The following is a 12,331-nucleotide window of genomic DNA, read 5'->3' as shown; positions in this document are numbered from 1 at the left end:
GCATGATGTGTTCACACGGTGTGAGTAGCTCCACTGCAGTAACTGACTAGACCGACTCGTATGCTTACTCGCACCGTCTGAACCCGGCTTTATACTTGTGCTACATGTTCCACAATGCATGATCGGTCATTGTTATGAAATTTCACGAAGCAACCAACATTTAAGTTCCAAATTAAAATTCTGTTTGCTAGAATCAACCGTATTACTCACCTTACTTGCTATATGAAAATGGCCACGACTTGCACATATTTGCAATTTGCAAAACTCGTAAATCTGTCAGAAAATGACTGAGATTGTGAGTACAAGATAAGAATGTATTTTCAATGTCGACCAATCAGAACGAGGTATTTCCTTTTGGATAACGATGTATTTGCGTTTGGTTGAGATTTTTTAGTTGGTCGACAGTTAGTTCCATGATATATATTATTTTGTTCAAATAAAAAAAAATCGTTGCCGAAATCGATTGACGCAATCTCATCAATCCATCATGAAATGACTGAGCAATAAGCGTTTGAAATCGTACATTTTTCACGGTGCGATCGATTTTCGTTTTTCAATTTGTACCCCCAATATGTTCTCGAAAGACGTAATTCTACGTCAAAAGCAAGACACATTTTATGTTTCATTAATCAATGACCAATAGTTTAGTCATGCGAATATTGCTTGGTTATAATAGCTATTCATACCCGATGCAGAAGGAATCCGGAAGCAATGTTTGATGAATTAAATTCTGAAAGGCACTATACATTATGCTCATTATAATCAAATAAATGTCACAAGAGTCGATGGAACCGGTAACAGACGTCTTATATGAATGATGAAGAGAAAATAATAAACATTTTGTTACACATGTGCACATAAACGAGACACACATATGTATGTGAACATAAATGTACCGCGGCAGAATAAGCTGTAATTATCGGCAATAGAAGCACGCAAATGTACATTGTAAAAACCAAAGTAAATTATTAATATCATTTCTATGAATATTCAAATTTTACTGAAATCTACTGTTGCATTGCAAATAGTTTTTTATTTCAATTTAATGTAGGAATTAGATTTTCGTCAAATTATCATACTCTTTCCACCACAGCTGAAATTCCCGCACGCGTTGCTTGGGATTATGCTCTTTACCAGGATTTCGCCAATCCCGTGTATCCAGTCCTAAGATACCAGCGATGGTTTCCTATAATAGAATTTAAGAATAAATCATATCTTTTGTAACAAAATTTCTCACTCACAGAGGCAAACGTGACAGGAAAACTTTCCTGATCCTCAATAACGTGCGCGAATCCATTCTCCATGTTGAAATTCACCAAAAAGTATGGCAATCCCTTAGGAACAACACGCCTTATTTCCAAGCCTTGCAAGTTATGTAGCTTCTTGTTCATGGCCCATTCGGTTTCTGATTCGAGAATTGCTTTCTTGAAGTAAAATGGTGCCATCTCATAGTTATCAGCAGGAACGCATTGTATGTAGGTGTGTGGATTACGATTGATGTAACGGACGGTTTCGAAAAATACAACTTCCTGTTTATGGGAAGCGAACATGCGCTTGAGTGCTTTGCAAGTTGTTATCAACTCCTCATGAACATCCTCATCCATGTGAGTTAAGGCGGGATAATGAGCAACCGGCATAATGAGACAGTGTTTGGGTTGCAGAGCTTTCCAACTTGGAACAGCTAGGAATATATTTTTCCCCATCGATATGATGTTGTCTTGTAAAAATGTGGATGAATTGATGCATCGTGCACAGTCAGCTTGAGCCTTGGATAACCTATTCATATCGCGAACAGCTTTCTCTTCGTTCGTCTGACCCGAGCTAGACGAACTGGCACGGCCATGGTCGAAAATGTTTTCCAGATTGCTTCCCTCACGGTCAAGCTTGGTCGAAACCTTGAAAAATTCGGCATCCATATTGTCATTTTCCGAACGCTCCGATCGGAATTTATCTGCCAAATCGTTAGGAGGAAGATTATTCTGAGAACGTCGCTGTTGTTTGTTCCGTCGGATACTTTCTGTTGTCGATTTACAGACTGTAAACTGAACATCATCCTCTTCTTGTGTCTCGTTCCGTCTCTTCTGTGTCGAATTTTGATTTTGTATTTGATTTCTATATTCTTTAGCCTTCTCCAGCTTATCTTTCAAACTTTTTGCTAACTCGATATTACCCATGATTTCCGCCTTCACAATCTTTGCCCCTAAATCGTTCAACTGTTGATCGTTCAGAAGTACACCATCCTCGCTTTCCTGGTCTAATTTTTTGACATCCTTATTTATGACATTTTCTTGCCGAGCCGTGTCTTTGTTATCACTAGGTTTTCTCCAGCCACCACTCCGACTCAGATCTTTTCGAATTTCTGTCTTCTCCCTCCTATTCGAACCGTACTCGTCTTCATCATCTGCTGGTCTTTTAAAACTCGGCAATCCACTACCACCGTTTCTCCAGTGAGGATTCAATTCTCGTACGCTTGTTTTCGGATCGTACCTTTCGACTGGAGGTTTTTTTTCGTCGCGCTTAACTTCTTTACTATGGTGTCTATTCTGTATTTCAATCGATTCGAAATATTTCGAACGACTTGGTAAATTCCATTCCCTGTTTCGTTCGAGGTGTTTTCAAATTCGAATACCTTTCGTTCGGACTGTTTTGTTTTCGAACATCTTTCATTCGAATCAAACCAAACGTCAAACCCACTTTGTTTATGAAGGAGTGAATAATTTCCGCAGCGGATGAGCGGTGAACTGCAAAAATGTAAGCTAATTTTTAATCATTTTTTTCTTTAAATTAATTTTAACGTTCAATAGGGAAAAAAACAAAAACAAAACAACCACTAAAAATCAGTTCGAGCGGATTGTGCTGCTTCTGGAGCAAGAGCCGGACATAGCAAAGGGTTTCTCCCGAGGAAATTCCGGACCCTTCTGGGATGATCTGGCGGCAGAAGTCAATAGTTTGGGACCGCCTATTCGCGATGGAAGTGGATGGAAAAAGGTATATACTAAAACGAATCCGAAACATATGTTTATAGTCTTATTTTTGCCCTGGTTTTCTGTGTAGGTTTGGGCGGACTATAAGTCCGGATTAAAGCGAAAACTCGCTCACAACAAACGGGAGCAGAGGGCGACAGGTGGAGGACCCAATAAAATTATCAATTTGTCCGAGCTGGAGGAGCAGGCAGTTCTACTAACTGGGTTACTTGCGACCGTGGAAGGAATCCCGGGTACCTCATCTCATGGAACACAGTTGGGTTCGCCTTCGGGTGAACCTCAAGCTGCAGACCAGGAAAATTTTATATATTATGGTACTTCCGACGAGTGTGACGGTATCAATAATACCATTCACTTCCAGCCCTCTCAGCCGAAAAAATCCAGACCTTCTACCACGAGGCTATTAGAGCTGCAAGTCGAGCAACAAAACAAATTTCACACCAATGTGAAATCCCTGTTAAAAAACACAAACAAGAATTTGAGTGATCTGGTTCATTATCAGCGCCAATCAGCTCGAGCGATTCTTTCCGTGGATGCCACACTCAAAGAACATCTGAGTGAACAAAAACGACATAACCACGAGATGGAGAAGATCGCGCTGGAGAAATCAATAGCGACAAATCCTTGAAACGCAGATTGCGTATATTTCAGAACATTAGAATAATGTTTCAAAATATCAGTGATCTGATTTTTTATCTTTATATTGTAACTCAAGTATAAAAAAATGAAAAAAGTTCTAATCGTATTTTTATATCTTTCCATGGAAGAAAAATCTTACTTAATTTTTTCTTTGAAGTTTGTTTGGAATAGCATCAAAATTATATAAACTTTTTTTAAATTCACGAATTTCGCCTATAGTTTATGGAACTTCCTTAACCCCTTCACGTACAACATTGAACTTCACTCGTTGTTTCTCGATGTGAAATAATTACATAGCTTCAGGCATATGATGAGGATACCGACAACTGAAGATTATCAAATTTCCGTTATTTAAAAAAAAAATTGAATGAGCTAAAAATATAAAATATAATTTGAATATTATAATTAAAATAAAAACGAACGAGTTAGTACGTAGTAATAACTCCTTCGTTTTTATTTTAAACACAACATGTATTTGCTCATCATAGGGCACCCATGTTAGATACCCACACTCAGCAGAGTAGCGGAACGACTCGAAGTGCTCGTTTTGGGCCGTGCTGTTGGAAATTAAATCGTACAGCAAGGGGTTAAAACAACGCAAAAAGTATTAACAATGGTTATTTGAATACTTGGCCTGCTTACGAGAAATCGATAATGACATGTTCTCAAAGTGTTGGCAGGAATAAGAGTAAATAATTCTGCCGAAACCATAGTTAAGTAAGGAAGACACTTCCTTTTCCGGTGGTTGTTATTTATTTGAGCATTTGCAAACAAGTTAGATGAAATTTAACAGTCATAAATATTAATTTAAACAAAAGTTTATTATGTAAACAGCTGCATAACATATTATAACTACTGAGAACGACCAAATTCTAAGCATATATTGTGAAGTGCACAGCATACATTTATAATTTGAGCGCATTTAGTAGGATTGTAGTGAAGTTGTCTCGCGCCAAGGATGCATCTAAACCGATTTTTTAGTAAACCGATTGTCCGCTCGACGATAGCACGACCCAAGGCATGCCTGCGATTAAAATCGCTCTCCAAACTCCCTTCCTCCGCTGCTCTGAATGGCGTTACTAACCAAGGTTCCGATGGATAACCAGCATCACCTGAAAATATTTTATCACACAGTACATACAAGTATACTAAAATATTGTAGTTGAACATTACCTAGAATCTTAGTATTAACTTCACCATTTTGGTGAAGCTGCTCAAAGTGAGTTCTTGCAGGGCTTACACGCCATATATGAGAGTCATGATTAGATCCCTGGAAGGTAGGATCAACGAAACGAATCCTTTGCTGATCGTCACAAACCTATGTTGATAAAAAAGAGTATTTGTTCATTGATTTGTTAATTCAAATACTAATAATACTTACAATCAGAACGTTGAGACTATAAAATCCCTTCCGATTAAAAAACAAATTTCGATTCAGCTTAGGTGGAATAATTTTTACGTGGGTTCCATCCAAACACATAATAACACCCGGAATTGATGTTTTCTGATAGAAGTGTAGTTTAGCACGCCGCTGTTCGTCTTCCGTCATATTTAGGGAAATCCATTTCTTACACAGTGTCCGCTCCAGAATGTTAAGCATTTCAGTCAGCACCTTGGAAAATGTGGGCTGTGCTATGGCAATGTGATAATCTTGCCCTGCTCCATGTTGATAATTTCCTTCAGCAAAGAATCGCAAACATGCTGCGAGTTTCACCTCCGTGGATAGACCACCTTTCCTTGTGGTAAGGCAGTTCTCAATTTCCTCTAAAACGTACCGAAAAGCTTCCTTACTTAGACGAAAACTTTTGATGAATCTGAATAAGGGCAAAATTAATCAATAAGAGAAACAAACATGGGATTTTTGAGACGGATACTTACGCTTCATCAGAAAGTTTTATGAAGTCGGTTGATTTTCGGTGGTTTCGCCGATGGTAGCAAGGCATTCCAATTTCTTCTTGCTCCGCCAAAATCGGTAACAAAACGGAATCCATTGAACGAGAAAATTTTCTCACAAATTTCTCTTAGGATCAAAAATTAACTGAAATTCAACTCGCACTCGCCGCTATTTAATACGGTGTTTCTTTTTGTTTATCGGTTTTTGACAGATCGATGCATATTCGAAATTTTCTAACACTTTCGTTCGAAACGAGCAAAACGATTGGAATAGGGAATGGTAAATTCGAAAACGATCGAAATATCACTTTCGAACGAAATAGAAATCCGTCGGAATACAGAATAGGCACCTATAAGTTGGTATCAACAGAGAGTTCATCCAATCATCACGCTCCGGCACAGCAGCTGGTTTTGTCGGTTTCCCCTTTTCTATCCATTCATCACGATCACTCCCGCTACCACTGCTGCTGGAACTGGCGTGGCGGATGCGCTTCTTGTGCGACTTTTTCTCTTTCCGCTTTTTTTCTTTTTTATGCTTCTTTCCTTTCTTCTCCTTCTTTTTATGTTTCTTGTGGCGTTTCCTTCCACCAGAATCGCTATCGGAACAACTGGAGCTCATTTCCGGAGAGTTAAAAACAAATAGATTGAACCTGCGCCGTATTATAAACAAAACAAGATTCTGTCACAAGGTATATGAGCGAGCAGGTAAGCATTGCCAAATGAACATTGGATGCTCGCGTAACTTTTGGAAAGATCCAATGTAACATTTACGTTAACCCGAGGAAAACGAAGCTCGGAACATTATGGCGCGAATGGTTCCCAGAAAAATTGAAGAATCTTCATCAGTACTTTCACCACAAGCATTCACCAAATAACTCCGATATACTAATCGTAACTGTTGTTCCACGATTTTAGTTTGAAATTGAAGACTCGGAGCGAAAACTGTTACGTGGGATGTTGTGACTGACCGTGTTTGTTCATTTGACAAATTACGTTGCACAATAATAATTTAAAAATAACTACTAAACAGTAATTTAAGTGTGTGCGCTTAGCAGATTAGGCAGATTATTATCGTTGAATTGCACTAAAAAAAATAACAATATCCGAAAGAAACAAAAACTCAAACGACTTACGAATACGAAATACCTAAGTGGTGCGGACTCAATCCACTTCATTTTCAAGTAAATTTATGGATTTTTTCAAGCGATTTCTTGCAATAAATTGTCAGACCACCAGAGATGCCAGATTAACAGATATGTTTGCAAATTTACAGACATATCTGTAAAAAACTTTTTTTTTTGTTGCAGACTATTTGGATACAACAATATTCCACAGGTTTTTGAAAAATGAGAGGCTCTATTTATCACATCAAAGATATTCGACTCATCGTATTACATTTTTCCATAGTTTTAATACTTCAAAAGTTTTTATATTTAGTTTATTTCAATACACATGACGTTAGACCAATTTTTTGAGTAATTCATTAACACTTTGTCGTTCGGTGTAACCACAGTGGTTGTGTGCGCAAACTAGCGCCTAACTGCCGGTGTCACCACAGTGATTACGTGCGCAAAATAGGTCGCATTGCAGTGATGTCGTGAGCATAGTATCGCTCAGTGACCGACGACAGTACTTCAGTATCTTTTGCATTCTGTTGGCGTTTTGTTTGGTAACAATAAATTGTATACGTCAACGTTTTTAATGATTACTTTTGCCCTGAAATCATTGCAGACGAAACAGACAATACGATTCTTCACGATGAATGAAAAATTGCATTAAATGTATCTATACTATACTTCAAAATTTCATGACAGCGAGGGAACAGAGTCGAGAACTTATGAGAACTATCGATGAGATTGGTAAAACTTAACAGATTGTAATTTCCCGAGAATATCAAGAACAGCCGACGACAAACCAAGTAAACCGAATTAGCGCTGCCGCCGCCAAGCGAATAATTTTTTAGCAAACGTACGGTGCAACATGTGCGTTGCTAATTTCCTTAAAAATTACTCTCCTAAAGGAGTATCTTTTGAGCGAACGACAGTGAGTTGATTTTCAAAGCCTTAACCCTTTTCCAAATCGGAAAGTTTCCGGAAAACTCAGAAGGAATGTCGGAAAATACGAAAAAATGACTTCCCATATGACCAAAAATTACATCATGATAAGCGTTTTTAGTCCATTCAATATTTGCGCTAGCGAAGTTGATCTTTGTTCGAAAGTGGAAATGGATTTTCAGGCTAAACAACGCATTCCTATATCTTTTATCTATCTATATAAATAAACATGGAAGGCTAAATGTGTTGCTTATCCCAAAATCCGATGAAGGAAAGGTCCCTTTTGATCTGTCTTCATTTTATTGTATTTGTGGTATTCTGCCCACAGAACAATGTTATGATGAGAAAAGTTTAGAAATTCGTTCTATGGAATTCATATCAAAACAATAATGATATGACATATACTACATATACTTGCTGACCCGGGACGAAGTTCGCCGGGTCAGCTAGTATATGTATATACAGTTGTAACCCGTGACGGTCGGGTATGAATGAATGGGGGAGTTGCTAGTGAACGGCTTAAGCGCCACTCCCGAAGGAGGCCGTTCACCACTGTTTCGGTGCCCAGCTGAGACTCTGCCAAAGGGCAGGTTTTTTCCTTTGAACCCCCAAACACAGAAAGGTTTCAGGTTCGACCGTCCCAAGCACTTTGGGAAACGAACTGATTGCTGTGGCAATTGTTGCTAGCAACAATCGACCTCAGATCGACAAAATAGATCCCACTTTTGCCTGTGTTATCATCACCGGTAAAGTCTCAAACAATGCACGTTTTCCCTTCACGTTTGGGAAACCAGAACCAACAAAAATCATCAACCGGAAAAAATCAACGAGGAGAGCAAGACTTGCTAATCGTGGTCCCTTCACAAAACCAGTTTTAGAATTCTCATCAAAACAAATAAACTAAATTTGCAAATACTCCAAAGAAAAGGTCTCTATTGATTTCCAATTTTCATTACAGTTCCATAAATTTCGTTACATTTTATTTACACGTTTTAATGAATCTATTTCCCCTATCATCTCTCTTTCCATCCCTATTTTCGGCAACAGTAAATTTTATTCATCGTGTCACTTCTTCATGTGTTCCCCCATAGGGAGCGGTGGGGGTGTGCTTATTCGCTCAACTTAATTTAGCCATTCAAACCAAATAATCGCAACCAGCGGAAAAATTAGCGTCGCAGGGACCTAGGATTTTTGTATATTTGTTTCGATTCGTGAAATTCATTACGTACGTGGAAATTTAATTGGTTTGTTCGAATATGATCATATATGTTGTTAACTTGGGATTCGAACCGGGTACCCTTAACATGGGGGACCGGTCGACCAACTCGCTCGGCTACGATCGCTACTTGTATGCTTTCACGACCGTACCGGCTGAAATATCGTCATGCGCATGGAATAATAGTTTTTGTGTTACTCACGACCTTTTGAGTGCGATGTCCTAATTTTGATTGCGATGCTGCTTATGTTGCTTAGATCAGCGGGCCACCTCCCGCTTGTCGATGGTTATTTGATCGCTTGGATTAGCGGGTCTCCCCTCGTTTAAGCCAATCTTCGATGCTCCTGATGCTTGGTTCAGCGGGACTTCCTCCGCTTGAGTCGGTCGTTGATATTAAGGCTGCTGGGACCAGCGCTTAAACCGGTCGTCGTAGCTGCTCAATCCCTGCCAGCGCTTCGCGCTCTTCAGCTTGTGGTTGGCTGGCTCCTTCTCGCTGCACCGTGGGGTCTGGAGCGGCTCTAACTTCAAAACGGCGTTTCGGGAATTTGTTGCTGTTGGATTAATGCATATATTTCCACCCACGTGGAATATTAGGACATGTTTAATCACGCATTCAATCAAGCACGTTTTACCTTTCGATTTGACCACGCAAAGCACGATATTTCCTTCCTGTCTCTAGTTTTTGAGCCACTATATAAAAAAACTATCTACCCGGGAAAAAAATCCTAAAACTGGTTTGTAACAAAAAAAAAACACGTTTAACTAACCTAAACTTTTATACCGAGGCTCTTGGCGATGTCCGCCGGATCCAGCCTCTTCCACGATCCAGGATAAAGTGACCGAGAAAAATTTCAAAAATCCTCAGATCACCCAGGCGCGAAATAAGTTTTGTCTCCGCTATGTAATTGCCACAAAAGTGCGCAAGTACATAACATTTCTAAGAGTCGATTATCGCGGGCAACAATTGCCTCAATCATTAAGGCCATCCACCTTTAATCCCAAGTTCCTGATCTTGTCGGACCCTCCGTCCAACCCATATTTGGGCACAAAGCACCTGCTCTTTTGCAGAGTTTCAAACCCGAAACAGGAACAGCTCTTTCACTCCCCCTTTGGGTGAGGATGCAGCTCAACGTTCCCACAAAAGACATGTTCCAAAACAAAGAAGAAAATACTGAGTGCCGCGTCGCTAGAATGGAATGATTTTTGTCATCCCAGTTCTATCGACGTCTGAGCACTCAGTGGAACCCTACAAATGCCTCTTGTGGATAGTTGCCCAAAAGAAGCAGTTCCAAAGCTTTGCAGAATCAAGGGGCCGGCATATCTTAATTTGTGTACCATGCTACACAGTTATTCACGTTTAATGCGACATGCCGAGCACCACTCAGTGTCGCATTGGAGGCGATTTTGACTTGTAATTAGACATTGGCGATGAGAGTGATACAGTGTCGACGCCTGGTTGGGACTTTCAATGTGGGACCATAATTTAGGCCCCGAACTTGATGTTTACAAAAATGTCCAATTAGAAGTCAAAATGTCCAATTAAACGTGTCGAATTACAGGTCTGTCCAATTTGCTAAATGTCGCATCAACTGTAAACTACTGTATATACAGCCATTTCATGCCAATAAAGTGGTTCTCAAGGGGAAAAATGATTTTTCGGACCACCGGTTAACTTAAAAAAATCATATCTCAAAAACCAAAAAAATAGCATCTCTGAAATCGAGATATGTTATGTATAACATCCGCAGCTTCCAAGAAAAGTATAAAAAATATATAGCGCCCTCTAGTCCAAAGCCATGTAAATAATAAAAAAAAACTACAATCGATATTTACGAAAACAAAATCCTTTTTTTCTTAGCAATTTCAATATATTATATATTAATGAAAAGCTAGATCATTGGTTTCAACTAGATATGTCGATAATCTAAATCGGTTCAGCGAGTCAAAAGTTATGAATTTTTGAAAAAAGTCAGTTTTGGGAAAAACTGGGGAAAAATGATTTTTCGGACCACTCTTAAATGGAAATGGTCACCCTAACGATAAAATAAAAAAAGGGTCTAATGTTTTGCGATAAAGAACAAAACTACCACTTTTCATCGAAATCTGAGAACCACTATATCGGTTTGGCATGGAATGGCTGTATATATAAAAGATGTACATATAAAAATATATACAATAATATACAAAAGACAATCTCACGTGCATCGCGATGTACAAAGTATCAATGAATCTGGAAAAATTAACGTTAAAAGATATTTCTACAGATCCGCACACTTTTACAGACATTTCCACATTTTTAACAGACTCACATATTTTTACAGACCTTTTTTTCAAAATCATCTGGCAACACTTCGTTCCACTTTTCATCGAATGTTTTGAAATCGCCGGAGTAAACATTTACGTGACTGTCACTCCGTTTGTTTTTATTTCGTTCGGAGAAATATTATATCAGGGAAAGTGAACATTAAAAATGCGTTGCTCAGTGAAACGCTACCCGAATACGAGTGAAAGTATTCGCGTTAGCTTTTATCGTATTCCTTCGGAAACGTATTTACAGACGCGCTGGGTCGATTTTTGCAGGGACGGTAAACTAGTTCCGAATAAGAATTCACGTATCTGTGGAGTAAGTACGATGTTTGAATTATTGAAAACCAAAAGTGTAGCAAACCTTTCATACACATTTTCAGGATTATTTTTATAGCGTCTTAATGCAGTGGACTGCTTCCTAATCCCGCTGCGCGATACCAAAGCAGCCTTTATGCGGATTGCCCAGCGTGAGAAATCAAATTCCTCCCGTGGGCGCGATGCAGACTACCTTCATTGCAGTGATGCTGCGGGGATTTTCCATTCGCATGGAACTTCATATCACTGTGGCAGATTGAGGGACTCGTTTCATCGGAGACGAAACACAACACACGTTTAAACTATAACTACGTACATTGTTTTTACTTAATATTATAGAAATATACATGAAATAATACAGAGTTATAAATTATACAAACACTTAAATTCTGCTTCGAATTTGCTGCTGTTACGTACACTCTGCTGTCTTAAATCGAACTGGGGTGCTGTCCTTATACAGCAAAAACTATCATCCAATCCGTTGGCGGAGCATGTTCGATCCTTTTTGCAGGAGAGCTGTGGATTGCACTTTAGGGTCTGGCGTCGAGGGATCTGTTCTCTCTTAAGTGCCCTTGGGACTGTACAATTTTGATAGAAATACATCGTTACATTTCAACCGGAAAAGAAACATCGTGAGAAACCGTAAGGCCTTCTCCACAATTAAGCCGGTAGTTGACTCAGAAGATTACGTCCATCATCAACTCGAAGCGCAGATTGCTTCACCATTATATTCATAACCAGCACTAGCGGATCATAATTACGTGGATTTCATTCGGCCAGCAAAACTATTTTCACTAGCGTTAGAAAAAACGTCCCCAAAACATTTCACTTTTGCTATGTATGTACGTATCAAAATTCGCTAATGTCGAATTTCGCTCCCACATTAAAATCTTGGAGTGAACTAAGAGTTATTCGTAGTTTGT

At 39.1% G+C, this 12,331-nt stretch overlaps 3 protein-coding genes and 1 long non-coding RNA gene across 4 annotated transcripts; 2 read left to right on the top strand and 2 right to left on the bottom strand.

Annotated features, from left to right (window-relative positions):
* Positions 1-1,008: 1,008 nt before the first annotated feature.
* LOC129768967 (CWF19-like protein 2) lies at positions 1,009-6,200 on the bottom strand. The gene is made up of 3 exons (XM_055770922.1): positions 5,867-6,200; positions 1,242-2,529; positions 1,009-1,186 (listed from the first exon to the last, which is right to left on the bottom strand). The coding sequence occupies exons 1-3, from the start codon at positions 6,133-6,135 to the stop codon at positions 1,055-1,057; spliced, it is 1,689 nt and encodes a 562-aa protein (XP_055626897.1). The 5' UTR covers positions 6,136-6,200; the 3' UTR covers positions 1,009-1,054.
* LOC129768970 (uncharacterized) lies at positions 2,597-3,710 on the top strand. The gene is made up of 3 exons (XM_055770926.1): positions 2,597-2,751; positions 2,805-2,988; positions 3,055-3,710. Coding segments are annotated over exons 1-3 (744 nt in total). The 5' UTR covers positions 2,597-2,749; the 3' UTR covers positions 3,613-3,710.
* Positions 4,463-5,859, bottom strand: LOC129768968 (putative nuclease HARBI1). Its single transcript, XM_055770924.1, has 4 exons — positions 5,502-5,859; positions 5,005-5,437; positions 4,797-4,941; positions 4,463-4,735 (listed from the first exon to the last, which is right to left on the bottom strand). The coding sequence occupies exons 1-4, from the start codon at positions 5,612-5,614 to the stop codon at positions 4,476-4,478; spliced, it is 951 nt and encodes a 316-aa protein (XP_055626899.1). The 5' UTR covers positions 5,615-5,859; the 3' UTR covers positions 4,463-4,475.
* A 4,983-nt stretch (positions 6,201-11,183) lies between the features above and the next one.
* On the top strand, positions 11,184-11,795 carry LOC129768972 (uncharacterized). The gene is made up of 2 exons (XR_008741772.1): positions 11,184-11,409; positions 11,474-11,795. It is a non-coding gene; the product is annotated as an uncharacterized LOC129768972 (long non-coding RNA).
* Positions 11,796-12,331: the final 536 nt, after the last annotated feature.

Source organism: Toxorhynchites rutilus, chromosome 2 (assembly GCF_029784135.1).
Source record: "Toxorhynchites rutilus septentrionalis strain SRP chromosome 2, ASM2978413v1, whole genome shotgun sequence".
Classification (NCBI taxonomy): domain Eukaryota; kingdom Metazoa; phylum Arthropoda; class Insecta; order Diptera; family Culicidae; genus Toxorhynchites; species Toxorhynchites rutilus.
This window is presented reverse-complemented; position numbering and strand designations above follow the sequence as displayed.